Source organism: Aspergillus welwitschiae (assembly GCF_003344945.1).
Source record: "Aspergillus welwitschiae strain CBS 139.54b unplaced genomic scaffold BDQ94scaffold_4, whole genome shotgun sequence".
Taxonomy (NCBI): Eukaryota; Fungi; Ascomycota; class Eurotiomycetes; order Eurotiales; family Aspergillaceae; genus Aspergillus; species Aspergillus welwitschiae.
In genome coordinates, this window is record NW_020798698.1 from 931,260 (window position 1) to 956,669 (window position 25,410).

A 25,410-nucleotide genomic window follows, 5' to 3' on the forward strand; every position below is an offset into this window, starting at 1 on the left:
GCATCCACCAATAACCCACACTATGTCTCGACACGAACCATCCACAATGGATCCGATAGCTCCTGCATCATCAAACACTGTGACTCTCCGGCCGATGCCTCAGCTAGAGCATCTCTGGACGCCCGAAGACGATTGGACGGGGGTCAGCGATCGAACCCACCGTCGCCGGCTGCAGAACCGCTTGAATCAACGAGCCTATCGTATGTCTGTTCACAACCAACGCTGATTATCCATCTGACCGTGCCAACTAGGCCGAAAACACAAAGTCGCTACGGGGAATTCTTCATCCTCATCCTCATCCTCGTCCTTATCCCCATCTTCATCCAGCACTCAAACCTTAATCCCGCATTCCTCCACTATCCACCACCACCCCACAACACCAACACCACCAACATCAACATCAGACGAATTTGACGATCTCCACTGCCACCTCGCCCCTCACAACTTCCATCAAATCCGGCATGCCTTCACCATCCTCGCCACGCAAAGCTACCTCACCAACTCACCCCGTCTCGAACACCTCCTCAGTCTCTCCCGCCTGAACGTCCACCGCGCCATCAACGACAATATCCGCATCCTGGGCATGACTCCCGCCTGGCTACGGCCCGATGATGCGCTCTCCATATTCAACAACAACACCATCATCACCAATAACCCCTCCTTTCTTCCAGACGTAGATATATCTACCCTTCCCGAAAGTCTCCGCCCCACAGCTCTGCAGCGCCTCGTCCCCCACCACCCCTGGCTCGACTTCTTCCCGTTCCCCGAAATGCGGGATCGGTTGATTGTGGCGGCGACGGCGGGCTACTTGGATGAGGATGAGCTGTGTCGGGATCTCATGGCGTTTTGGGATACTAGGAACTCCGGGGCCACGTTGGTCGTGTGGGGGGTGCCGTGGGATCCGTGGAATTGGGAGGTTACGGAGGCGTTTTTGGCGAAGTGGAGATGGGTGGTTGTGGGGATAGGGGGGTTGAGGAGTAGTACGAACTATTGGAGGGGGAGAAGGGGGGAGGGGGGGTTGAGGTTTTAGCAGATGTTGTATAAAAGTTTGGTTGGAGGTTTGTGGAGGAGGTGTGTATGATACTGTTCATTCGTCCTGTAGTGTTCAAGGTTCTGCATCTGAACACTAGAGTGGTTTATTTTAGGGTTCTTCCAGTCATGCCTCTAGTCACCTGTCCACATGTCATTCCCCCAGTACAAGGCACCGTCAGATCCTCCATCTTAGTTTCTCTTGCAGCAGACATCACCTGAAACATGCTGATCTGTCCATGATTAGACTACGCAACCTAAATGGACGTCCCTTTACCATCCCTTCATCATCCCCGACCCTCGACAATAATCGTGGACTGTTTCTTTCCACAGCGCGGTTCGCATTTGTCACTACAGGATGTCCTGATAAGTTCCACTTGGCACCGGGCCTAAAAGGGCTCTATTGGCTCTTTGAGGTATTGGAGAATGTTCTTCCCTGTGGACTCATCCATTTGCCGGTGAAGTCTGTCAAAGCGCACGATTCCGAATTAAACCGGTGGTTGCCCAACTCGTCTACAGTACTTGTCAACCTGGCTACGCCTAAGCTGCGTGACGCAAGGAATATTGCAGCAGCACTAGAGACGCTTCTTAGTACGCGGGTGGATGCTTTGCGGCTGCGGGTGTTATGGAAGCTGCCGAAGCATGCTCTAGATTGTGATCATGTATACAAAGAGGTCCTGGAGATGCTGCATGAGGAAATCCAACCGGAACAGGTTCGCATTCTGTTCTGATTCGAAGTAGTCCCTCTGGCTATGCTTCAGACTGATAGATTAACCTGTAGGATACATCATGGGGGAGCCAATTTGTGATAGCTCTGCTTGCTTAATGCTTGCTGCTCACTATTTAGAATAGGGCCAGTCTGACTCAACAGAACGGATGTGCCTCATGTCGTCCTCGCCGGCTGGTAAGATTGCTACCAGTTGGCATCGCTTCTACGCAATTAAATCATCCGCGCCAGGCGTGGATGTCGACGAGCTAAGCGTGCGCTGCTCAAAGTCATCCGTAACTCATCTTACAGGGCAGCACAGCAGAGCTGTCCAGACTATATCACAAAAAAGAAGACCGGGGAGGAGAAGCAGACAAGACCACTGAGCTAGTTCACCATCCTGAACGAATGGCCCTACCTATCCCCAACGTCGACGAGTCTGGACTCCCTACCAGGGACCACTTCCAGACCATAGAAAACGCATCAGGGGACACACTAGAAACAGTCCCGTCCCCTCAACTTCCCAACCACTTCCACAACATCCCAGGGTAAGTCTCCCCATCTACATCTTCACCTCCCAACCCCATCTGACACCCTCCTCCAGCTTCATCTCCCTCCAACCACTCCTCGAACTCCTCATCGTCACCCTCTCCACCAACACCTCCATCCTCCTGCCCATGATCGGCTACTCCCTCCTCCTCATCCCCCGCCTCCGCATCCCCATCCTCATCTACCTCATCTACATCAAATACCTCAGCAAAGCGCACCAATCCCCATCCCCCCTCCGCTCCAACCTCCTCCACAACCACCCCCTCTGGACCCTCTACACCACCTACTTCCCCATCAGCCTCTACCGCAGCCATCCCCTCCCCCCGCACCGCAAATACCTCTTCGGCTACCACCCGCACGGCGTCTCCATCCGCGGCGCCATCGCCGCCTTCGCCTCCAACGGCGCCGGCTTCTCCTCCCTCTTCCCCGACATCACCAACAACACCCTCCTCGTCTCCGACAAAACCATGCGCGCCCCTTTACTCCGCGAATACGCCCTCGCTCTGGGCATCAACGGCGTCAGCTACACTTCCTGCGTGAACCATCTCGCTCGCGCCGGCCAGGCTATCACCATCTGCATCGGGGGAGCGAGAGAAGCTCGCTATGCAAAGCCGAATACCATGGACTTGGTGTTGAATGTCCGGAGAGGGTTTGTGCGTGTGGCGGTGCAGACGGGTGCGGACCTCGTTCCGGTGATGGCGTTTGGGGAGAATGAGCTGTTTGATGTTGGGACTGTTGATGAGGTGGTGAAGGGGAGGGCTTGGGTGGGGTGGGTTCCGCGTGCTTGGTATGCGGTGACGGGGATGAAGGTTCGATGGGTTGGCGGGAGATGGGGATTGATCGTTCCGTATCGGAGGCCGGTGAATGTGGTGGTGGGGAGGGCAGCTGTGAGGGAGGAGAGAGGGGTAGAGGATGTCGATGATGATGATGGGTATGTGGAGGAATTGCATGGGCGTTATGTGGAGGAGTTGAGGCGGTTGTGGAGGGAGTGGAGGGATGTGTTTGGGGTGGAGAGGGGGGTGAGGTTGAGGATTGTTGAATAGTTTGTCTTATTCAATTGTGTATTCAGTCTTTTGGAATGTGAGTGTTTACTTAGTGTCTGGTTTACGTGTGTATAATAGGTGGAGATGTCAATAGGAAATCTACTGGAAGCTGCGTGCGTCGTTGCAATTGGATTATAAATCGTAGAACATAATGGACATACTCTATGTTGGAGACGTCGTTCGTAACTAACTTTTAAAATGCAAGGACAATCAATATGCACATGAGATAGAAGATAGAAGAAAGATAGCTTCTCTTTACTCCTCAGCCTCCTCCTCAGCAGCCTCCTGCTCCTCAGCAGCGACCTCCTCTTCCTCCTCAAAGGTAGTAGCAGGGACGCTGTACAGACGCAGGACAGGACGGTTGGGGTCCTTGATAAGGACGTACTTGGTGACCTTGTCCTCATCCTCATCGGCATCGAGGGCACGGATGCGGTCGACGATAGTACGAACGATACCCCAACCGTTGCCGAGGTTCAGGTTCATCTGGGCAGCCAGATCACGGGGCTTGTAGCCGACAACACCGAGGACGACGTGACCAGCGGCCGAGCGGGGGTTAGCACGAGAGACGAAACCCAGCTTCATGCCGTCAGCCTTGGCGAGGATGGCCTGGGTGGTCCAGCGGGCGAGCTTGACGCTGTTGTTCTTCATCTCAGTAGCAACAACGGCACCGCGCTGGGACCAGAGCTTGCTGCGCCAGTCGAGGGCACCGCCGGAGCCCTGGGCCTTGCTGTCGAACTCGTTGAGGGCCTTGACGAGCAACTGCTGGTCCTCGCCGTTGACGGGGTTCTTCATGATGGCGTCGACTTCGGTACGAACGATCATGTTGACGGGCTCATCGTCGCGCTCCAGGGAGAGGTCGAAGCGACGGTACTTGTAGGCCTTGGAGGCGAGGGGCTCGGTCTCCTCGGCGGCGTTGTAGAAGGGGTTAGGGTGGGCCAGGGAGACCTTGCTGTCCTCGGACTCGACAACGGTCTGCAGGGCGAAGTTGTGGTTGATGAAGGTGGCTTCCATGGCCAGGGCGCTGGGGGTGTTGATGGCATCCTGCTTGTTGGCGGAGTCGGCCAACTCGAGGGGAGCGTCGGCAGCGTTCTCGTTAACGGTGACCAGGTCCAGGGAGGCGCCTTCGCGCTTGTCGAAGTAGATCTTGTTGCCCTGGTGGACGATGACGATATCCCAGGAGTAGACACTGCGGGGGGCGCACATGAGCATGGACAGGATGTCCGAGGTGGCGAAGATGGTGGCCTCGTTCTTCTCGGCCAGTTCCTGGATGACGGGGTCCTGGGTGGTGGTGACGTTGTAGGCGGCACGGTCGAGGGACTGGAGACGGCGCTCGGCGTTCTTGACGGGCGCCTTGTCGTAGGACCGGTCGTAGTGGTAGAGGAAACCGTACGAGTCGACGTCCTCACCCTCGGGGGCCTCGAGGTTCAGCTTGGACAGACGGCTGAAGTCAACCTCCTCCAGCATGTTCCAGTCGGGGCGGACGTTGACCGAGGGCTCACGGGTGCGCTGGGGCTTGTCGTAGTCCTTCCAGCCGAAGCGACGGCCACGGTTGCCGCGGCCACCAGAACGGTTGTCGTAGTAGCGGTCACCACCCTGGCCACGGCCAGCGCCCACGCGCTGGAAGCCGGCACGACCACCGCGCTGGGCACCACCGCGCTGGGCGCGGCCACGGAAGACGGTACCACCGCCACGGCCGAAGGTACGCTTAGCGGAGCTGCGGGTGTTGTCGACAACGGAGAAGGAAGATTCGTCTTCGGCGACCTGGACGGCGAAGAGGCTGGAGGAACCGGCACCGTAGACTTGCTGGTCTGGAGGGAAACAGTTAGTTGCTTGGTCTTGGCTTGGCTAGGATATATTTAGGATAAAGGTATACCTCTGTAGTTGCGGTTGTAGGCCTGGCGACCGGCACGGTTAGGGTCCTTGGACTCGGCAGTCCAGTCAGCCATACGGCCCAGCTTGTCACCCTTGGAGAAGGGAGCGTAGGGGACGCCCTGCAGCATGTTGTCGCTGGCGGTAGCGGGGCCCCAGGTGTCTTCGGCCGGCAGAGCGGCGACGATGTCTGCGATAGAGATGGGAGCCATGATGTCTGATTTGGGGATGGCCCTCAGAATATAGGAATTAAAAGGGATAGGAGGAAAAAAAACCCAGAGGGGAGAGTCTGGGGAAGAAGCTGGGAGGGGAGGATCGCAGAGGGCGGATATTGACCGACTTGGGCTTCACTTTCGACTTTGCACTTTTTGTGTCGCGAGTCTGTGGCGCAACCCGTCTTGGCACGAGCCGCACTGCACCGCCACAGTTACGATAACAGTCAGGTGATCTGCACAATAGTTGTGCTGCATTCACATGCTTGCTGAGTAAGACAACAAGGCATTGTCCGTTATGCACGCTATCCACGGTTTATTTGGAATTGCTTTTTGTGTTCTTATCATCATCCAAATTCAAGTTATGCCCGCTTATCTCTCATGTAATCGAATGTATGACAGCATACTTGATAGATCGACAATGGGTTTATTTGCTCAGCCAACTAGTGGCTTTTCCACATCCCCCAGTCCAACTAAATCTCCGATCTCATGTGAACTTAATTCCATCCAGCGAACATGTCAAGGGATCTGCTATCTGAGCGCTTGGCTCTATACCCAATGTGGATTTACGTAAAGGATCGTCTATCAGTTCCTCCAGCTGCAAGGCTGAGAGTAGTTGTTCCTGAGATCCAGCTGAGATCATGGTTCCTGATCACGATTGAGGCTCGATTTGGGGTCGTGTCTGTCCCTGTCCATGAGCGATCCTCGGTTTGCTGGCAGGGAACCGAGACTGCATTCACTCGCGGTACTTTAGCCACGAACCTCACTTTGAACCTGGGGTATGCGATCTATATGCGACCCAAATGCAGTGCAACGCTCACTGCACATTCGGAGATTTCAATTCCAAATAGTCATTCTATAGATCGTTCCCAATTTTTATCCGGCTATCGCGCATGCCTCTTGTCCTTGGATGGCTAGGGTTGTGTCTGACTCGCCACCCGAATAAGTTCTAATTTGGTTCAACTGATAAGACGGCGTTGCCTGACAGGCAGGCTTTATTCAGCTGGCCCCAGATTCCGAACTATTGGATTCTAACTCTGTCCCATGCAGGTACGGTCTTCCCCAGAATTGGGAATGATCGATCGACTTCTCCATAGAGTTCTTCGCTTGCAGCGGTACCTGCAGGAGACCAAGGTGCCACAGACTATGACTGGGGCGTCGTTCATCCGGAAATCCTTCGGCTTACCCTTCCATGCTCCAGCTTCCGGAAACCGGATAGTCTCTCGTCTGCACAGCACCGATCTATCCCGATGCGACTTGCTTTTGAGGTAATGTCCATCGGTCCTCTTGGCCGAGTGTGACTGAAGGAACTACCTCGAGATAACCATCAGGATTTTGATTGGGAGTTTCCGTGGAACTATACAACTCAGACTTTCAGCTCAATACCATGATTTGAATTTCGATCCTTAGTAATTGGCCTCTGCTCAAACCTATATAGGACGCTTGAGTCCCTCTGTAATTCCTCCAGCATCAGACACAAAAACCTCATACCAGAATACAAAGACATTCTTCTACAGCACCAGCAGCGCTCATTCTCCTGCATCTTTGCAATCCCATCATCATCATCACCATCACAATGCAGTTCACCACCGCTCTCTCCATCCTGGCCATTGCCACCACCGCCGTTGCTTCAGCCATCCCCGCCGCTCAGGACAGCACTGCGTCTCTTGAGGCTCAGGTGAAGCAAGTGGCCGCTCAGCGGGGCACCTCTGATGGCACCATCAGTACCGTCACGGAGGCGCAATGCATCCCTCCCATCTTGTGCTGTGGCTCCCTTACCACTCCCCTTGACCCTCTTGTCGACCCTATTCTTCTGGACCTGGGCATTGATGCTTCCAACATTGTTGGCTCCATCGGTCTTCTTTGTATGTTGCCAGATTCTTTACTTCCTCAAGACCGGATAATGGGTTACTAACGAGATATACAGGCAAGGACTACGACGACAGCTGCACATCAGCTCCTCAGTGCTGCACTGAGATCAACCTCTTGGTAAGTTTCTTCCTACGAAGATATGATATCAGGCTAACGACAGTGTAGAACGGTCTTGTGGCTCTCGGATGCTCTTCCCTGGAGCAGTAAATGATTGGAGACCTTAGAAGTCTGGGGCTAGTCTACATGGCGTGAGGACTGTACTATTATCCTGTCGGACCTATTGAGTCCGTCTGTTAGCGATACTTAATTTAATAGCATATATGGACTTTCGTTCTCAGCTTTCCCATTAAGTCTTGTTTTGCAGATGAGTAGTCTAGTAGAGATTACCTCAGGGATTAAAAGGGGAGACATCATTCTGACCACATCGAGCAGTCACCAATGCCATGCCAATCAAGCTTAATCCGTTCCACGTTCTATATCAGACAGTGACATAGTTGTCCCTTCTCTAAGCTGTAATTCCAACATATATAGACAGATTGTTTGTCAACATCATTTCCAAGTATCCGATCATATAATCTAACCCATCTATACACAACCCCCCTCGCAAACAATAAGAACTAAGGATATCATCTCTCACTCACCAACGCCCCTCCAATCCACTTCCCAGTTCAATCCCCACCAACTCCAACCCTCAAGAACAGGAATAGAACCCCTCAATTACTAGTCTCCAGCACCTCCGTCCCCTCCACCTCCGGCAAATACTCCCTTCTAGCCTTACAATAAAACTCCACCTGAGGCCTCCATTTCCTGGCCGCCTCCCCATCCATCGTGCCCGACGGCACCACCACAAACCCTTCAGCCCGGCTACTAGTCACATACACCGGGGATCCACAGACGCGACAGAATCGTCGTTGCAACGTACTTCCGGTGTCGACTTTAGTGTCTGTGAAGCTTTGGATGAGGGACTCGCCGGATTTGATGGTCAATTGCTAGACATATGTTAGCTTCAGATGTTTCTCGAAATAAGAAGATAAAGAGAGAGAGGGAAGGAAGAACTAACTGATTCTTTCATAAAGCTGTTGGCCATAAAGCTGGACCCCGTGAACTTTCGGCAGTTGTCGCAGTGGCACATTACTCGTTTCATGGGTTCGCCGGTGACTTCGTATTGGATGCCGCCGCAGAGGCAGCTGCCGGTGATGACTTCTGGGGTGGCGGGGGCGGATGAGGTGGAGGTGGTGAGATCCATGGTTGTGGCGAGGGGGTAGTATTCTAAATTTGGATGGTAGGTTGGGGTAGGTTTGGATTTGCTAGGCTAGGAATTAAAATAGGTGCTGGGGTTCTTGTCCGGGGTTATCTAGTAATTATGTAGAGAAATGATGGAGAGGGGAGAGGGTCAACTAGCCATCCCATAGTAGCTGACAAATAGGCTCACTAGCAACCTGGCTGATTAATGCTGACTGTGTTCCTGCGCTTCTGTTTCCGCTATTATGGGGAATGAACCGAAAAGATAGTAAGATCTCTACGTGAGTCAGTGTCTTTTTGTGTCAGAATATAACTCAGATGATATTCGATCTATCCATCCTGGCCAATGGCTCAAGTTAAGCTTAGTTGTGCTGACGCCACCAGCAACCTATCGGTTTCCATCAGCTTCGATAAAGCGCCGGATAAGCTGCCTTGATCATGTCCGCGCCCTAGCGTGGTTTTAGCATGCATTCTTCACCAAAAGGAACTTCTGAATTGAAGTAGTGACTCACCTTCTCCCCGATCATATACACAGCATTCTGAATCCGACAGTCAGGAATAAGGGGGATAATGGATGCATCCACGACCCGAAGATTCTGCACGCCGTGGACGCGAAGCTCCGGGTCAACCACGCCCTGGGCAATGTCCTTGGACAGTCGGGCCGTGCCGCAGGGGTCTATGACGTGAACATGAGTTAGTTGCTGTGCGCGTCAAAGTTGAGTGATTGAGTAGCTTACGGTATCCCGTTTGCGACCGCTCTAAGATCATCTTGTTCATGGCTTCATCCGAATGCCGGGGCATAGGCCATGGGTAGTCTTCCCCGAGAATCTCTTTCATCCCATCTCCGGTCATGAGGATATCGTCCACAAAACGGACGCCCTCCCGCAAGGCTAGGATGTCAAGTTCATTGGAGAAGAAGTTCAGATTGATGTATGGTTGTTGGTGTGGATCGGCCGAGTTGAGCTTCACTTCTCCGTTTCTGGACAGCGGACGGAGAAGATCGACGATGACAGTGAGCCAGTCGCCTTCGGGAGGAACGGGGAAGTGCCACTGGAAGGCGTCGGAGAACATCGGCTACAACTCATCAATATCTTCTCGCTAATTAAAGGGTAAGAAAGGTGACTTACCACAAAATCAATCTCAAAATGCGGCTGCCCCTCCGGCCCAAATGGATCCTGACCACCATTCTGCGCCTTCGCCTCGCGATACTCCTTGTATCGCTCCAGACGATCATCAATGCGTGGCAGACCTACCAATTCCAGTAACCCACTACTGAAGGGCCCCTTCTTACTAGTGCGATACTTCTGCAAAGCAGCGCTCTGCGCAGGACCGGCACGGAGAAGATGACTATCAAGACCAGTCCCATCCTTCAGCCGGAACACATGCGCAAGAATAGGATGATCATGCAAATTCTGGCCAACATGCTCCGAATCCACGACCGAGTCAATTCCATGACGAGCTAACTCGTCCTTCGGACCAATCCCGGAGAGCATCAGCAGCTTTGGTGTCTCGAAGACGCCGCACGCGAGTATAATCTCATACTTAGCAGTGAAAGTCAATTCAGTCCGATCGGCGCCAATTACAGTGACACTTGTTGCTTTGACACCATCAAAGTTGACTTTCTTCCCGATCGCAGAACTCAGAATCGTCACGTTCGGCTTATCAGTCAAATACGATGCACTGGTCGACCGCACCCCGCCGTAGATGCTGTTGACACAGTGCGTCAGACCCTCCATCTTGCCGGAGTAGATGTCCTCGCATGTCTTCTGGCCTTTGCTGGTCCATGCTTCGGTCAGTGCGTCACGGAAGGTGTGTAGTTCTGGGACGAGGTCTGCGTGGGATACGTGCAGAGGACCGTTGCGGCCGATTTTGGATAGCTCTGAGGGGTAGAGGTTGTCGTCGTCGTGGTAGGTAGCGGGCTAGTTCAGTCAGCATTGGCCCATATTCCCTTTATTCCTTGTTTGATTCATTATTTACCTTATTGAAATACTCTTCGCACCCATCCCAATTCCAGGAAGGACCCCCATATTCCGCCCATGCATCGAAAGTCCCTTTACTGCCTCGAATCCAGGTATAGTAATTCAAAGAACTACTCCCCCCGAGTACCTTGCCCCGGGTGTTAGGCTTCTCTACCCGCTCATAGTACGGCTTGTTGATCATGGTAGACTTGTACGCCCAATCATACTGGCTGTCACGCAGTCCAAAGGCAGATGATGGCGTGGTGATCTCTGAGATCTCACTCGGGTTGCTAGCTACTGTCAGAATGGCACAGTGATTGGTTGGTTGGTCGACTGCTTAGAGGACATACCTAACGCCTGCTTCAATGACCAAAACTCTCACGTCGGGGTTCTCGGCCAGTCGACCGGCCACGACATTTCCAGCTGTGCCGCCTACTTCTTGTCAGATGGTAGACCATATAAGGGGAACAAAAATAGAAACAGACCGCCAACAACGACAAAATCGAAGTTATCTTCAACAGGAACCGTCATTGTTTAGGAGCAGAACGAACGAGATATGGATGGTGATCGAACTAATTGAAATGATTCCTAGTACTTACTATATGTAAAACACTATCACTAGTCGGTAGTAGTATTTATGTAGACCAGATGCCAGAAGTTATGTCAACATCTCGGCATCAAGATATGTCGACAATGACGTATACCGGCTGCTCCACCAGCGCGTAACCCGCGCAGACAATCTTGTCACTTCAGGACTTGGTAAGACATGTCGATCCCGAGTTATTTCCGGCTTATCTTTCATTCAAGGTCACTGTGGGGTGTGCATCCACCCTGCTTTTCTTAAGAGAATCGAGAGCATGACAATGGAGTTGGTGGCTGATTGACCCACTCAGCTGCGGGACTAACGGTTGCTGAAGCTTGTTTTTCCTCGAGCCCTGTGGTGATCCGGCGGGGCTAGGTCGGATGGATCGGATGCTGAGGGGGGATGTTTCTGTGAAGCAGGTTGGGGATCTATTTGTAGAAGTACTTGTATCACAGAGTACCTTGGTGGTGTCCATTAATTGTGGTTCCACTAATCACCAATTCAAGCATAGCTTCAAGTATGATTAGCCCTCCATCAGCTGCATCTACGATGGTTATTGGAGTACATATCTTTAAACGGCCATTTTGTTCGATAAGAGTACCAATCAAATACCTCGTCTTAATTAGGTCACTACATAACAATCTTCATTCTTGGCGAAACCCTGATGGAGGACCGAGAATTCGAGGAGGGGACCGGAGACTCCGTCGCATATGATCCACTACGCCATACTTCATTGCCATCGCTAATGATGCAAAACACAGCCAAGCGAAGTATGGCGCTGCCGGGGGGATAAAAAAACCGGCGATAACTGTAACGAGCCCGCAGCCGAAAAATGCACGTGCACTATTCTTCTCACCTTTCCATGATCTGTTGAGATCGGCAGAGTCTGTATCGAGGTTCCCGACATCATGCAGTACCACTTGCCGTGGCACAGATACAAAATTGAACCACGCATAGTAGGCACCTTCGTCCGTGTGCCCTTTGATGATTAGCTTCCCAATTCCATCATCGATAGCCATTCTTTCAGAAATAGCAAAGGTCCTTTTCGCTGGGACTAGCAAGTGGAATACCACGTTATCTGCGTTGACCGGATCTATTTGTCTAAGCGACCGACGATTCTGCCACATTAGGGAAAATACAGCCTCAAGGTTGGAGGCCATTCCGCCGAAGGAGGATGGGAAGGGGCTTTTCCGGGCCCGTCTCTCGAAGACCTCGTTGGCACTGGTTGTCCGATTGTAGACATAGAAAGCATGACGGCCAACGGACTTTTCTCCACCAGCATTCTCAATCTCATTGTCGACAAATCTATAAATAAAATACCCGAAGCCTTGGGTCTGCCAGCTTTGAACCCTTGCCGTCGTCTGATAGCTCAGTTCATCTGGCACATCCTGGAGACGTAGCCCGATGGTCTGTAACTCCCTCGGTTTTGTCTGTGTATCGAGGGCTGTACTTACCAGAGCACACGAAGCAAAGACGGCAGTAAATTCAGGCCCAGCGTTGAAGGAATTACTGAGGATTTTGAACGTTTGGGCTGAACCGCCAGTGAAGCTGCTTATTGTTTTGTTAATGGTCTGTTGTTTTTGCTCATTTTATACGGTGAACTTCCAACGACGTACCCACCAATCCTGTGCTCAATCATATTCTCTTCACACAGAGAGAAACCGATATCAGCTGCCACGTTTGAAGGTTCCCCAGCGGTCGCTGCGAGATTGCGGAGCATTTGTATGATTATCTGATCCGAGATGTCATTGGGATTATCTTCGACGGGCTGGGACGTGCACGTAGGGTTCTGGGAAATGGCTTCGAGGATGCGCTGGGCTATACGACTTGCAGAGGCAACGAGGCTAGTAACTGGCTTGTTGAAGATAATACCAAGTGCTTTTAGTATGCTAAACGATCCTTTCGCCGTAGGATCCATAAGAGGTTTCAGGTCGTGGAAAAGTCGGACATAGGCTTCATCACGAGAGATACCTGGATAGCACTGCTGTATGAGACATTCTAGCTCTGTCCAACTCAGGGCGTTTGCAGACATCTGGCCAAGAGTTCAGTATGAGGCAGGTACGATGTCGGTCATAGAAGCAATTCAGCTGCGGTAAACTGTGATGGTCACACAAGCGAGTCAGAACGTGGATATGTCGATAACTTAGGGTAGTAATACATGTAAATCGAAATATAATATTGCTCTGGGGATGTGTGCCGATGTAAGGATCAACTCAGCGATGTCGAAGAGATTTGTATAGAGTGAAGGGGGGTGGGGCGAAGTATTAATGTTGCGGCGCAGCACCTCCCCAGCGCTTGGATTGAAGACTTCCGGTCCAATCAACAAAGGGTGAATCAAAGGTTTGCGACAGTAGATAAACATGGTTCATGACGGCAGCGGTGAGAAGCTCTGCAGGGGAACAGATGCAGTAGATCATCGCGCTGGACACGTGAACGTTAGCAACGGTCATCAACAGCAGAGATAATACGGGTCTTGGGAGTAAGAAAATCAACATGTAAGCAAGCCAACCTCTACTGAGAGGAACAATGCTCAATAGCGGTATAGATTGCTGGCTTGAAGTTCGAACGGCAGTATATCGCTGATGCAAAATGGCATAACGCGGTAGTGGTCTGAGGTGTGGAATGAGGAACACAGCCTTGTTGATTAGTCTAATCACCCCTGCCTCAAAGACTCTTTCTGCATCCTTGGTTAACATATGTGGCGGTGCTATCCCATCGAGTGGATCATTCTATAAGGATTACATTCCATAGTCGTCACTTCCTTGTTGGTTCTCTTCGCTTGTCCGACAGAGCAGGAGACTCGTCATGTCTATGGCTACTTAAGAGTCTCACAGTCTCAGGAAGACACTTAGACCTCGTTAGGTTCGATTTGTGGGAGGTTCGGGATAGTGTTGGCACTTGAGCTCATTAGAATGGTGTGGGGAGAAACGAGATATGGGTGTTTAGGTTCCCAGCAAACAAGGAAGGAACAGAAATATTGTGGGTCTGGAGTTATTCAGAATTGTACATTATGGCTGGTATCATAGATGTCTAGATGAAAAAAAAAAAAAAAAAAAAAAAAAAAAAAAAAAAAAAGGAAAAAAAAAAAAAAAAAAAAGAAGAAGAAGAAGAATAAGATAGACTTTTCTACACCAATCTGCAGCAGTCTGATCTATCCGGGACAGAAACAAAAAAGCACAAAAAATGGAGCTGCGGGGAATCGAACCCCGGACCTCTCCCATGCTAAGGGAATATTATACCACTAAACCACAGCCCCATTTGTTGAAAGCTGTGTCTACTATTTAGTATCACATTCCAATAATACCTTTAGACCAATATGAACCAGATCCTGCCCTCTCACAAATATACAACCTGCACTCACACATCAATGTTTCTGGTCAATCAATCCAGAAATACCCCCTCACCCCCTTCCCACCCTTCCGCCACTCCTACAACCGTCCTGTCCTCCTCCACCTGAATAACATCCTCAAATGCGTCCCCGTCCCCGTCCCTGTCCCCACCCTCATCCTCACTATCACCACTTCCACCATCATCAAAAACCGTGCCATTCACAAGCCCGGTCCAATAAACCACCTCCCCAATCTCCATCCCACTATTCAAATTATGAAACCTTCCTCTTCCCTCAATCTCAATACCCCACCTCGCAGGCCCCCTCTTGGTATACTCAACATTTGTGCAATTCGGGGTACCGAAGCCCATATTTACTCATACATCTACTTAGATGGAGAATCCAGCTTATGGTGTGTAATGGAGGACTCGGAATGGGGAAGAAGTGTGGTGTTTACTGCCAACATGAGAGTTGTCGCAGTTGAATGCTACGCTTACTGCTGATGAGAGGGTGAATAAGGCTAGAAAGCCTAGGAAGAGAAGGAGTTGCTTCATGGTGCTCTGGGGTAGTGCTCAATGGCTTGTATAGAGGGTTTCTGGGAGCTGGCGGACTTCATGTCGTGGGCTTTATTCTGCTAATGCACGAAATGAATAGTCATTTATAGCTGAAGTATACATGAGTAGCTTCAGGGGATGAGTATTTTGGTGGTACAGTGTCCATTTCGGCTGAGATATTATAGTTGGTTTGAATGGCCTGTGGCACAAGGATAATTTGAATTGATCTGCTGAGCATTCGGCTGATCTGAGAATGAGACAAAAGGCTGTGTGGCTGCCGTGACAAGCTCAGGTTTGTAGATGAGGAAAGAAGAGACGTGGGGAAGAGAATAGGGGTGAAAAGAAGGGAAATGGTCCAAAATAGGAGCCTTACAGCGAGCATAGCCTCTCAGTATTACAAGGGCCTGATAAGGTAGCTTCCTGTAGTACTTCGTGAAATTGACTAGTTATGGAGAATAGTAGAGTTTAGAAAATAGCATATCTTATCATTGGCGGGAAGTGTCACACACGTTCCAGTATTATGAAAGAGAAATATAAAGAGAGGAAGGGAAAGTAAGCTTGTAGTATGATATCTAAGCTATCACTCCATGCCAGCTATCATTCCATGCCCCAATTCCCAATTGAACTTGCAGGATGAGGGCCCTTCGTCACCGAAATTCAAGCTTGACAACAGGACATTAGCAACGTCGATGTGAAAAAGGAACTTGTCTATGGGACATTCCTTCTGCTCGACGTCCGCGTACACCAACAAGAGTCCTTGTTCTTCCCACTCGCGAGTGGTGACAACGACAAAAGCCGTGGGGTACCAATGAATGTCGCCTTCCGCACCACCATCATCACGCGGAGTGAATTCCTTGTCCAGCTCCACATGAGCCCGGACGACGTCTTCGAGGCTTTTCCCTTTGAAGTCGTACACGGTAGGGGTGCGAACAAGCGGCATCGCTTCGTCAGTCATCTCCTGCTTCCACTCCCGGTTGAGGGCGGTGGACAGCTTATCCAAGTCCTCGGAAGACAGTTCGACCATGGAATAGAGAGCAAAAGAGGCATCATCCCAGTTGGAATTACTGCTTTGGTGAAGTTCCGGGCAGGTCGAAGGTAGAGTAAGATCAAGGTGGGCATCCATGGCTGGGAGCGATTCTTGGCTAGAGAGAGGTGAGTCCACGGTGAGATTTAAGCGTTGTCGGGAGGATGCGGCTTACTTGTTGATGGAACAAACTGTGAGGGGTAGCAGCCTTTTTCATGACGTGGTTATGTCCTACAGGGGAAATGGGGAGGAACGGAGATGGTGGATTAAAATGAAGTCGTACAAAGAATGGATAGGAGGGGAAAGGGGAGGGGACGGGGGCCTGAAGCTTCCCGGGTGATCTTTATAGCAAAAGGGCGGTTGATGCCACTCTGACGCAGGCAACATTTATGCCACCTTTCCGAAGTGAATGCCCGAGCTAAATTGCACCCGTTCAATGTCTCGGAATGACAGGGTCTGTACTCAGGACACACTTTGTCTATCGGAGAGTCTCTCTTATCACTGTCGTACAGACCTCGAAGCAGTATCCAGACCGTCTGTTCCCGCTCACGGTATAGAGTATCGAATATAACTTGCTGACTTCGTACGTTCCATCACGTGTCAAGTCGGCGCAGGCAAAGTGATCAAGATTTTGACTGCAGTCTCGCGTCGTTGAGGTTTCACAAATTTCCAAGTCTGGAAGCAATGACTGACTGCCACGTCCGTCGCGAGCCACCAGCTCAACCAACTCCGCTCACTTGAGACCAGAATTTACCTCCTGCATTATGCTCTTGTCAATCTGGGGTCCCTGGAATGCTATCCTTCCTAGTCCATACCACAACATGATCACAAGGCCAAACAGACCAATTAGCACGGGAGATGTATAATTCATCGACTCGGCTTCTACCGGTAACCCAAGGGGCAGGCAGACGAATACTCCAAGTATAACAATCCACAAGATGACAAAGGCGTTGCAGAGATAGCCGAGGCAGCCGAGGTTCAAATATCGACGTGGTAGCGTGCGCGCTCTTCCTGAAATCAAAACTATTCCCTGAGGTACCACGTAAGTTATGTGGAGGAAGAGAATCGCACTATTGGTGATAATGTTGAAAGCGCCTGAGGAAACCAAGTATAGCAGGCTATAGATAGCGACAAAGCCAAAGCTAGCGACCGTGGTGCGATCAGGGAACTTTAACTTGTCGTCAACTTTGGCAAAGTATCTTGCTGACGGGGAATTAATCTGGTCGAGTCAGCTTGGAACCATCAGTGTGTCATACAGGCGCTTACATCGCGCGCCAAAGCCCATGCAATCCTGCCGCAAATCACCCATTGGGATGGAATTGAGGCTATAGTTTGGCAGTCAGCTCAATTGGCGCATGTGAAGGTGTCCCCGGACTTACCAGCATAGACAATCAAGAGCCACACTGACAGAAAGGTAGTAACGCCCTTGCTCTTCGTACTGAACATAGCAGTCAGGATTAGTTTATCAAAGAGGTCAGCTCAGATACATACGCCTGATAGATCAGTTCCAAGCTTGGGAGTTCCGAGTTCACCACCGCTTCCATGTCGGACATGCAGAACACCAGTGCAACAGACAATGGAAGACAGGTAGCGAGACTCAGAATTACACTCATTGTCATGGCCTGAGGAACACGCTTCTCTGGTTGAGGGAGCTCTTCGCTAATGTGAATAGCTGGGGTATCATCGGTCGGTCAGTAGGCGACCAAAGTTATTGAGGCTCACGGATACAGACTTACCACCATCGATCCCAGTCATAGAATACATCGTATTCATCACGCCCAGCATCCAGGCAGTACCTTCATTCCAGCCAGATCTCCCGTATCCAGGTTGCAGCAGAAAAGATGCTGGTTGTTTTTCCTGACACATACCCAGTGTGATGATGATAATGAGGGCCATGCCCGTAAGGGATAGGAAGAGAGCCGTCTGAGCCGTCCAGTTGACTTTACTCGGAGCCAAAAATATCGGTATCACTAGTGGGTTAGCTACTCCGAGATGTCATTTTAGACAATGATCCTCACATGTGAGCAGTGATATAGCAAGATATATCAGGTATATGTGCCATTGGGCGGCCATATACTCTGCGTGCCAAAACTTGACTATACCCGCAACGGAGGCCGTAACCATCTGGATACCGGAAGATCTGCAACGATGATCAGGACCTTGTCGATCGGCGGATCTGGGGCAGTGCAACCCACGTCACTATCCACCATGCTAAGACAGACATACATCCGACAACGAAGGCAGAGAACCTTTTCGACTTGGTCGGACTGAGCATGTAGCAAAAATAATACTGACCTCCACTTGACTAGTCCTGTGAGCCATGCAATCATAACAAGGCTCAAGAACACAATAGCAGAGAGCATACCGGAAAGGCCGATGCCAGCTCACTAAGCCCGAGAATTACAATGATTTGAACGACAAAGGCGCAGATAGATCCAAATATCACTAGTCGAGGACCGCCATAAGCCAGGATCTGGCCAAAGTTGCTCTGCATACATTGTACGCTTCAGAAGATATCACTGGCGCATTGGCATAAATGCTTACCATGTACCCTGCCCAGGAGTTCGTGATCGAGAAAGAAATTCCAAGGGTTGAAAGCCAATTGAACTGTCGCGGCATTCCATCCCCATTAATTCCGGGGGTGGCCACATCCGAATCGAGAATGCCGATTTCGCCATCTTGGATGCTCTCGAGGCTCACGATGGTACCTTTTCGATCCAAATCCGCTGTCATATTCGTTATTTAGGGCTGTCAAAGCCTAACAACCATGTCGAGCCCTACACTGACAATTAAGTTTTTCCAAGAGCACCATTTAACCTTGTGAAATTGGCATCGGATCCTTAAGAACTGTTGTATGTCTACAAGGTGAAGCAAGGGGTCCGTTCAACTGATCGTGCTCACCGTACCCTTGCTTCCAAAGAATGGGTCTGGACTGCTTTATCTACAAAAGAGGCGTTATCTGCCGCTTCTTGTACGACTTGACTCGCGTGGATGGTGATAATTTACATTGTTCTGATAGATTTGGGTTCATGACAGCCAGCATCCCCTCTGACATCTGAGGGCGAAGACAACGAATGCGTGAAACTGGCAAACAGCGCCTTGCTTTAAGGGCGAAGTACACCGATTTCATAGCCAAGCCATGCCAAATTCCCTGGGCAAGCAGCCAAGGCTTTTTAGTCGTCTTTTCTCGTCTCCTACCGGCTCCTCCGGCCCAGCAGCTCTCAGAACCCAGAGTTTGACTTCCTAAGCAGGCAACCTTACATCCTTCTGCAGGTGTATCAGCGCTCTCATTCTTGGTTTCTCACGAACCGTCATTCCACCCAATAGAATCCGCGGCATATCATTTCCTACGCGCCGCCACCCTCACAACTTGCCGCGGTGGCACAGGGTTCCGCGGGATGTTATTCCTCATCCCAAAGGTGCGTACAGTTCTTCGGGATGCCTACCTCGACATAACCATTCTATGTAGCCCACGAACACAAAACGTATCAAGCTATGGGACTTCTCCTTCAGGTTGCCTGTATTTGTACAAGACATCTTCATTCGTGGTAAATCCACCTAGGAGCATCAGAGCCGCCCGTGCTGGGAAATGGTACGCTCATAACCATGTCGCGCGCTAGGCATCCGCCACAACGAAATCAGCCCAGATCTTGCGCCACAGGGAAAAATGAATGGGAAAAGATAGGCCCGCCTAGCCCGACAAGCATGTCTCAGTTACGTATGCATATGCGCCATCTACAGGATTATTTAGATTTAGCACCAAGGTCTGCTCTTTTATTTCAGGTTTTCGACTCTTTAGATTCGTGAAATCAACGAAGTGATCTCTGAGTGGAAACTTCTATATGAAGTATGAACATCGCGCGACAGTATTCGGCATAGCGTAGCTCTATTTGCTTACCGATGTTTTAGATGGCTCTAGCTAATACAACAATAATATAACCCTCATGCTACACAAGCCATTAATTAAGCCCGAAAGGTCCATGGTGCCACTGACGATATCCATAGTTTCTGGGCTATAGCTTCGATCCTTTTAACAACGGGGCAACAACAACAACCGTCGGGGAGAACGCGATCTTTTGAAAACAACTACTCGAGGTGGTAGATTAACGCAGAAGCATATGAGATCACGCAGTTAACCTACTACAGTGGCCTGACTTACAGTCAGATGGGCAGGAAGAAGTCTATCCTTTGGCTTTTCACTGGAACAATCAATCACTGGTGGAGCAAGTGGCCTTCAGCCCACGGTCCCTGCGGCTCAGCCCTGTGTATCTGCGTATCTTGGATGTTCTTAGTCAGATACAAAATCTAGGAGCCTAAACTACTAACTATTATTTAAGTAGTTATTTAATCCTCCCCAGGCATCCATCAGTATACATATAAGTAGGTGACACGTGAATATACGTCTGGGTACTGTCTGAGTATTACTATCTACCCCAAGTGCTGACAGGCAGCAACATATTCTCTCCCTTGCTTTATCAGTCTAACCTTATCTACCACATTCTATATTGAAGCAAACAACAACCTTACCACTGACTACTACTAATCCAACCCACAACAATGACCTCAACATCAACATCCACCCTCCCCACCATCGCCCGCTCCACCCTCATAAACACCACCTTCACCGATCTCACCCCCTCCGACACCATCACCCGCAGCGATCTCCGCGACGTAACCATCACCTGCTCCGGCAGCAGAACCCCCACCACCCTCCTCCGCTCCGCCCTAACCTCCTGCACCGTCACGCACTCCTCCACTTACCGCTCCAACCTAAAACACACCACTCTCACTAACGCCAGTGTCTCCCGCATCGAAGCTACGCACACTTCCTTCGGCATTTACACCTACTCGCATCGGAGCATCCTCACCAACGTGATTCTCCGCGATCGCTCCTCCGTCAAGCGCAGCCACGTAAAAGATGCTAGTTTGATGGGCGGTAGTTCTCTCTGGCGGAGTAATGTCACCAAGTGCATGATTGCGGATGAGTGTCGGGTGCAGCGGTGCAAGCTGGTCGATTGTGATGTGGTGTGTTGTGTGCTGGTGAAGACAGATTTTGAGGGAATGGTGGTTAGGAATGGGGTTTGGAAGGACGGGGTGTTGGTGGGGAAGGTGAGGGAGGGGGAGGAGGTGGTGGTATTGAAGAAGGGGGACATTAGGGTAATGGTTTTTTCTTCTTTTCTCTTTATTTTATTGTACTTTGATTTTTGCTGACTGTTGTTTGGCATGTAGGAAACGAAGATCTCGGTGGATGAGAAGTTGGATAGCAAGGATACCAAGTACTGGTTGGAGGAGGAGAGTTCGGAGGGGGAGGGTGTGAGGGAGATGTCGCCGCCGCCGGCGTATACGGCGTAGGAATTGATGTTGGAGAGACACATTATGTGGTGACTGTTTGAATACAGGCGTATAGTACTTCCCTATGAGCTTTACTGGGTATATTCTCTGACATACTATTGGAACCGAATACTAGGGCAACTGGAGTAGAACTATCGCTCTAGACAATATGGGTACTATGGGTGCAATTGGCGACATAGCATGAATGGCTTGGATGGACTTCGGATTCCATAGGCCATGTCGCAATAGTCAGCCATTACTACTGAAAATTTGTTCAGTACCATAGCTAATTATGTTGGAGGGATTAGTACGTTGTGGGAAGTAGTGACTTTCGCTTAACCCCTGCAGGGCTGTAATGCTCCGCTATACGGGTTTTGGTTCACTTCCAAAAGCGCTTGACATCGCAGGTGCGCCAGATCTTGACCAAGATACCGTTAGATAATAGGTGGAGGGGCTAAAAAGTACCCATCAATATAAGCCGGAAATATCGGGAGCGATTCCGGTCAATCTGTCGGGACTGTTGGAAGAGTATCCCAAGCTGGGTGTGGAACTAAAGTTTCAGCATAGAGAAGCTTCTTTGGTGAAATTGGCGATAGTGGATCAAATCATGTATGGCGCGCAAGCCATAATCTCCGAGACATTGAGCGATTTAGATCTGCTTCGTAAACGTTACGTTTGACTTACTTGGGCCCTAGTCACACTGATCCGTCAAGGTGCATATCACAATCAAGCCTCTCCAGAGGCCGTCCAGATACTAAGCTTATCCCATGTCTTCACGAGAAATCAGGAGAGCCGATGAGCACTCCGTGGAAATCTCAAACAGACCCCTACGGCACACTTCATTTCGCAAAATGAATCATTGTCTAGCCGGTCGGCTGCTCGCTAAAATAGAATATAGTTGCATGGCTAGCGCACTGACGGTCGCCCATGGCGTACTAGCCGCTGCATTAGTCTTTGGCCTTAGTGCCAAAATTTTCTTTCTTCCGAGTCAGGATGTTACACACACAACAAAGACGCTGCTGTGCTTGCAGTCTTGTGTGCCGAACATTGAAGAACAGACCGCGACGCAGCGAGTCGATACGAGACTGTAAAAAATAAACTTATATCCTAGCAAAGTCAGGACGATCACTTGAGGAGACACGGGAGATCGTTGCGGCGTACCGGTTATGTATAGCAGCAGTTCAGGAGACGGTGGAGAAACCAGTGACTGTGGAGTCGGTACCACCAACTTTTGTACCTTGATGATGTCGGCAGCTGCAAGCACCAACTTCGGGTAGTGCATGTGGCAGACAGATTTCCAAGGGTGCCAGCATGATGCTTTTTGCGTCTCTGACCAAGTATCAAGGTGATGTATCAAACGGTGACTATCACTCTGGAGTCATTGTAATTAGGATCATTGTGAAAAAGTAGACGAGAGATGAATAGGTAGTTGACAGGGAGTAACTACTAGTGGAGATGAATGATGATAAGGCTGGCCGCTAAACCCCGCCGCGGCCGGATGGGCGCCTGAGGCCGGCGCAGCAACTAACGCCACTTTGGTCCGGTCGGCCTTCCGCCGGACTCTGTCTCTCTCCACTTTGTCGCTCCAAAGAAATGCGAGTAACTCTTTCTTCCTCATCCCTCCATGACTTATTTATCGCCTGGCCTTCCGTTTCCTGTCCTCTTCTCTCCTCCTCTTTTCCTGCTTGTTCGCGTTTCCTCCTAGTTTTGCTCGGTATACTGCTCGGCGGACCTTCGCATATGAACAGTTACAACCACGCCTAGACTGGGAGTCTGCCGTCATCCGTCCCTTTTCTCGTCCATTCTCGCGCCAGTGAGCGCAAGACCTCAACCATCATGGGTCTCTCCAAGACAAACAGGATCTTGATCCTGTTGGCGATTGATACGGCATTTTTCTTGTTGGAATTGATTGCCGGTTCGTCTTCATACTTTTATAAGCTCCCAGGCGCCTCTAACGATAATTCTCCGCGCAGGTTATTCCGTTCACTCCCTTGCCCTGGTTGCCGACTCGTTTCACATGGTACGCTTGGCCTCGTCCTTCTACCCGAAAGCCCTAGGTAGCATAATTCTGACAAGTATTGGTACAGCTGAATGATGTATTATCACTGTGTGTGGGACTCTGGGCTGTCAAGGTCGCCAACCGCGAAACCAACTCGAAGATGTACACTTACGGGGTAAGCTTGACTCAATCCAACATATCCACTGCTCATCCTGACGGTCTGGTTATCTAGTGGCAACGCGCAGAAACTCTCGGTGCCTTGGTCAATGGCGTCTTCCTGGTCGCATTGTGTCTATCGATTTTCCTGGAAGCTATACAAAGACTCGTTGAGCCTCAGGAAGTAAAAAACCCGAAATTCGTCTGCATCGTCGGATGTCTCGGCTTGTTGTCAAACATAATTGGCCTTGTGCTGTTCCATGACCACTCCCATGGGCACGGCCACAGTCATGGCCCTGGAGATCTGGAAGAAGGCGCAGATGTTGATCATGTGCACGCTGGGGAGCATGACCACGATCATGACCACGTGCACGCAGATGGCCAGAATAACGTTAGTGGACCAGTATCTATCAAATCTATGAAGCTGACATATGTGGATTAAGCAGACTGGTGGTGCCGAGCCACACTCTCCCTATTCGCGTCGCCGCCGGACCCTCGATAGTCAACGTCGTCGCTACAGTGGATATGTTGACCCGGCAGACATCCAGATTCACCCCGCTAGTATGAGACAGGAGATTATCGCAGCCAGTAAAACCCGGTATGATGATGAACAATCCGGCTCGGACAGCGAGTTCCAAGAGGGCGCCGATAGCCAGCCATCTGAGCGCTCAGCCCTTCTTGGTCAAGGCGGTCGTACTGGTAAATATACCGACGAGACGGAGTCATCTGCCCGATCCCGGACTGCGGCAGCTGATGAGGATCTCCACAAATTCCACAACCATGCTCAACCAAAGCCCAAAGACGAGAAGCATGGCCATGGCCATGGTCACGATCTCAATATGCGGGGCGTTTTCCTTCATGTGATGGGCGATGCACTGGGCAACATCGGCGTCATCGCTTCTGCTCTTATCATCTGGTTGACCGATTATTCTTGGAGATTCTACGTGGATCCTGGGATTTCGCTTGTTATCACTGTGATCATTCTGCTCTCCGCCATTCCCCTATGCAAGGCTGCGTCCCGAATTCTCTTGCAGGCAGCGCCCCACGGCCTGAGCATCGACCATATCAAGGAGGACATCGAAGGACTTCCAGGCGTCATCGGCTCCCACCACCTGCACGTATGGCAGCTGAGCGACACCAAGTTAGTCGCCTCTATCCATATCCAGGTGGACACGGAGATCAAGGGCGAAGGCTCAGAACGCTATATGCGTCTGGCCAGGCAAGTGAGGAAGTGCTTGCACGCTTATGGAATCCATTCGTCGACGATCCAGCCGGAGTTTGCGCCTGACAGTGACGCTGAGGACACAATTGCGGCCCCCTCGGACTGCCGTGGCGGTAGCAACGGAGCCTCCGCCTCGGGGACGCTTCCCAGTCGAGCACCCAGTGTACCTGATGGTGATCCGCAGGCGTGCCTCCTGGAATGTGGCGAGGAGTGTGCCCGGGGTGGCCAGTGTTGCCCCAAGCAATCGCCGTGAGGTGATTTGATACCAATTCTACCTCCCCTATGATTCTTTTATTCTTACACCCTCCTTACAACCTCACCATATTAATTTTCCTTTTCTGTTCAACATACCCCCTTTTCATATTACTGGTACCTATGTGACTGGACTGGCCGTTGTTGATGTTGCGTCCGAGACAAACTTGGTGCATGTTGGGTGAACTTCTCAGATGGCTGCATGTGATGAGACTTGTCACTGGCAAGTGTAATTACATTCTTTAAAACAAGACTTTCTTATTCTTCTTATGTATTCTTAGCAATATAATTGCATGTGACCTGGCTCTATCTTCTGCAGTAGTACGATCCCCCTGAATTATGGACCGGAGTTGAGTGTGTGGAGTGTGTTGGCAGTGCCATGGCTGCCAAGGGTTCCCAAGGCCCTGAATCTCGCGGCCTGGGGCCAAAACGGGGGAGAATGTCTCAAAAAGAGTCGCGCCCGGCCGCCGCACACGTGACG

The 25,410-nt window shown here is 50.7% G+C and overlaps 10 protein-coding genes and 1 non-coding gene across 11 annotated transcripts; 5 read left to right on the forward strand and 6 right to left on the reverse strand.

Annotated features, from left to right (window-relative positions):
- Positions 1 to 22: 22 nt before the first annotated feature.
- Positions 23 to 3,327, forward strand: BDQ94DRAFT_182896 (DAGAT-domain-containing protein; the record flags this gene model as incomplete). Its single annotated transcript, XM_026774264.1, has 5 exons — positions 23 to 200; positions 252 to 939; positions 1,901 to 1,933; positions 2,053 to 2,283; positions 2,340 to 3,327. The coding sequence occupies 5 exons, from the start codon at positions 23 to 25 to the stop codon at positions 3,325 to 3,327; spliced, it is 2,118 nt and encodes a 705-aa protein (XP_026630650.1).
- A 255-nt stretch (positions 3,328 to 3,582) lies between these two features.
- Positions 3,583 to 5,408, reverse strand: BDQ94DRAFT_157121 (eukaryotic translation initiation factor 3 subunit D; the record flags this gene model as incomplete). The annotated part of the gene is made up of 2 exons (XM_026768700.1): positions 3,583 to 5,135; positions 5,201 to 5,408. The coding sequence occupies 2 exons, from the start codon at positions 5,406 to 5,408 to the stop codon at positions 3,583 to 3,585; spliced, it is 1,761 nt and encodes a 586-aa protein (XP_026630651.1).
- A 1,023-nt stretch (positions 5,409 to 6,431) lies between these two features.
- Positions 6,432 to 6,715, forward strand: BDQ94DRAFT_136763 (uncharacterized protein). The gene has a single exon (XM_026764940.1). The coding sequence runs from the start codon at positions 6,453 to 6,455 to the stop codon at positions 6,678 to 6,680; it is 228 nt and encodes a 75-aa protein (XP_026630652.1). The 5' UTR covers positions 6,432 to 6,452; the 3' UTR covers positions 6,681 to 6,715.
- Positions 6,716 to 6,885: 170 nt separating this feature from the next.
- On the forward strand, positions 6,886 to 7,639 carry BDQ94DRAFT_136764 (hydrophobin family protein). The gene is made up of 3 exons (XM_026764941.1): positions 6,886 to 7,273; positions 7,336 to 7,397; positions 7,446 to 7,639. Exons 1-3 carry the CDS (start codon positions 6,985 to 6,987, stop codon positions 7,485 to 7,487), a joined length of 393 nt encoding a protein of 130 aa, XP_026630653.1. The 5' UTR covers positions 6,886 to 6,984; the 3' UTR covers positions 7,488 to 7,639.
- A 354-nt stretch (positions 7,640 to 7,993) lies between these two features.
- On the reverse strand, positions 7,994 to 8,526 carry BDQ94DRAFT_166792 (GFA family protein; the record flags this gene model as incomplete). The annotated part of the gene is made up of 2 exons (XM_026770634.1): positions 7,994 to 8,269; positions 8,341 to 8,526. The coding sequence occupies 2 exons, from the start codon at positions 8,524 to 8,526 to the stop codon at positions 7,994 to 7,996; spliced, it is 462 nt and encodes a 153-aa protein (XP_026630654.1).
- Positions 8,527 to 8,777: 251 nt separating this feature from the next.
- BDQ94DRAFT_182899 (GMC family oxidoreductase) lies at positions 8,778 to 11,011 on the reverse strand (the record flags this gene model as incomplete). Its single annotated transcript, XM_026774265.1, has 7 exons — positions 8,778 to 8,971; positions 9,035 to 9,198; positions 9,260 to 9,596; positions 9,650 to 10,441; positions 10,500 to 10,770; positions 10,831 to 10,918; positions 10,966 to 11,011. The coding sequence occupies 7 exons, from the start codon at positions 11,009 to 11,011 to the stop codon at positions 8,924 to 8,926; spliced, it is 1,746 nt and encodes a 581-aa protein (XP_026630655.1). The 3' UTR covers positions 8,778 to 8,923.
- A 696-nt stretch (positions 11,012 to 11,707) lies between these two features.
- BDQ94DRAFT_157107 (uncharacterized protein) lies at positions 11,708 to 13,095 on the reverse strand (the record flags this gene model as incomplete). The annotated part of the gene is made up of 2 exons (XM_026768697.1): positions 11,708 to 12,614; positions 12,680 to 13,095. 2 exons carry the CDS (start codon positions 13,093 to 13,095, stop codon positions 11,708 to 11,710), a joined length of 1,323 nt encoding a protein of 440 aa, XP_026630656.1.
- Positions 13,096 to 14,247: 1,152 nt separating this feature from the next.
- On the reverse strand, positions 14,248 to 14,319 carry BDQ94DRAFT_t42. Its single transcript has one exon. It is a non-coding gene; the product is annotated as a tRNA-Ala (tRNA).
- Positions 14,320 to 15,517: 1,198 nt separating this feature from the next.
- BDQ94DRAFT_157108 (uncharacterized protein) lies at positions 15,518 to 18,647 on the reverse strand (the record flags this gene model as incomplete). Its single annotated transcript, XM_026768698.1, has 11 exons — positions 15,518 to 15,587; positions 15,617 to 16,139; positions 16,253 to 16,548; positions 16,707 to 17,172; positions 17,349 to 17,407; positions 17,461 to 17,641; positions 17,706 to 17,954; positions 17,988 to 18,145; positions 18,196 to 18,236; positions 18,335 to 18,455; positions 18,514 to 18,647. 11 exons carry the CDS (start codon positions 18,645 to 18,647, stop codon positions 15,518 to 15,520), a joined length of 2,298 nt encoding a protein of 765 aa, XP_026630657.1.
- A 1,879-nt stretch (positions 18,648 to 20,526) lies between these two features.
- BDQ94DRAFT_166796 (uncharacterized protein) lies at positions 20,527 to 21,321 on the forward strand (the record flags this gene model as incomplete). Its single annotated transcript, XM_026770635.1, has 2 exons — positions 20,527 to 21,126; positions 21,199 to 21,321. The coding sequence occupies 2 exons, from the start codon at positions 20,527 to 20,529 to the stop codon at positions 21,319 to 21,321; spliced, it is 723 nt and encodes a 240-aa protein (XP_026630658.1).
- Positions 21,322 to 22,752: 1,431 nt separating this feature from the next.
- Positions 22,753 to 25,234, forward strand: BDQ94DRAFT_136781 (cation diffusion facilitator family transporter). The gene is made up of 5 exons (XM_026764942.1): positions 22,753 to 23,215; positions 23,274 to 23,320; positions 23,388 to 23,474; positions 23,532 to 23,846; positions 23,899 to 25,234. Exons 1-5 carry the CDS (start codon positions 23,137 to 23,139, stop codon positions 24,928 to 24,930), a joined length of 1,560 nt encoding a protein of 519 aa, XP_026630659.1. The 5' UTR covers positions 22,753 to 23,136; the 3' UTR covers positions 24,931 to 25,234.
- The last annotated feature ends 176 nt before the right edge of the window (positions 25,235 to 25,410 follow it).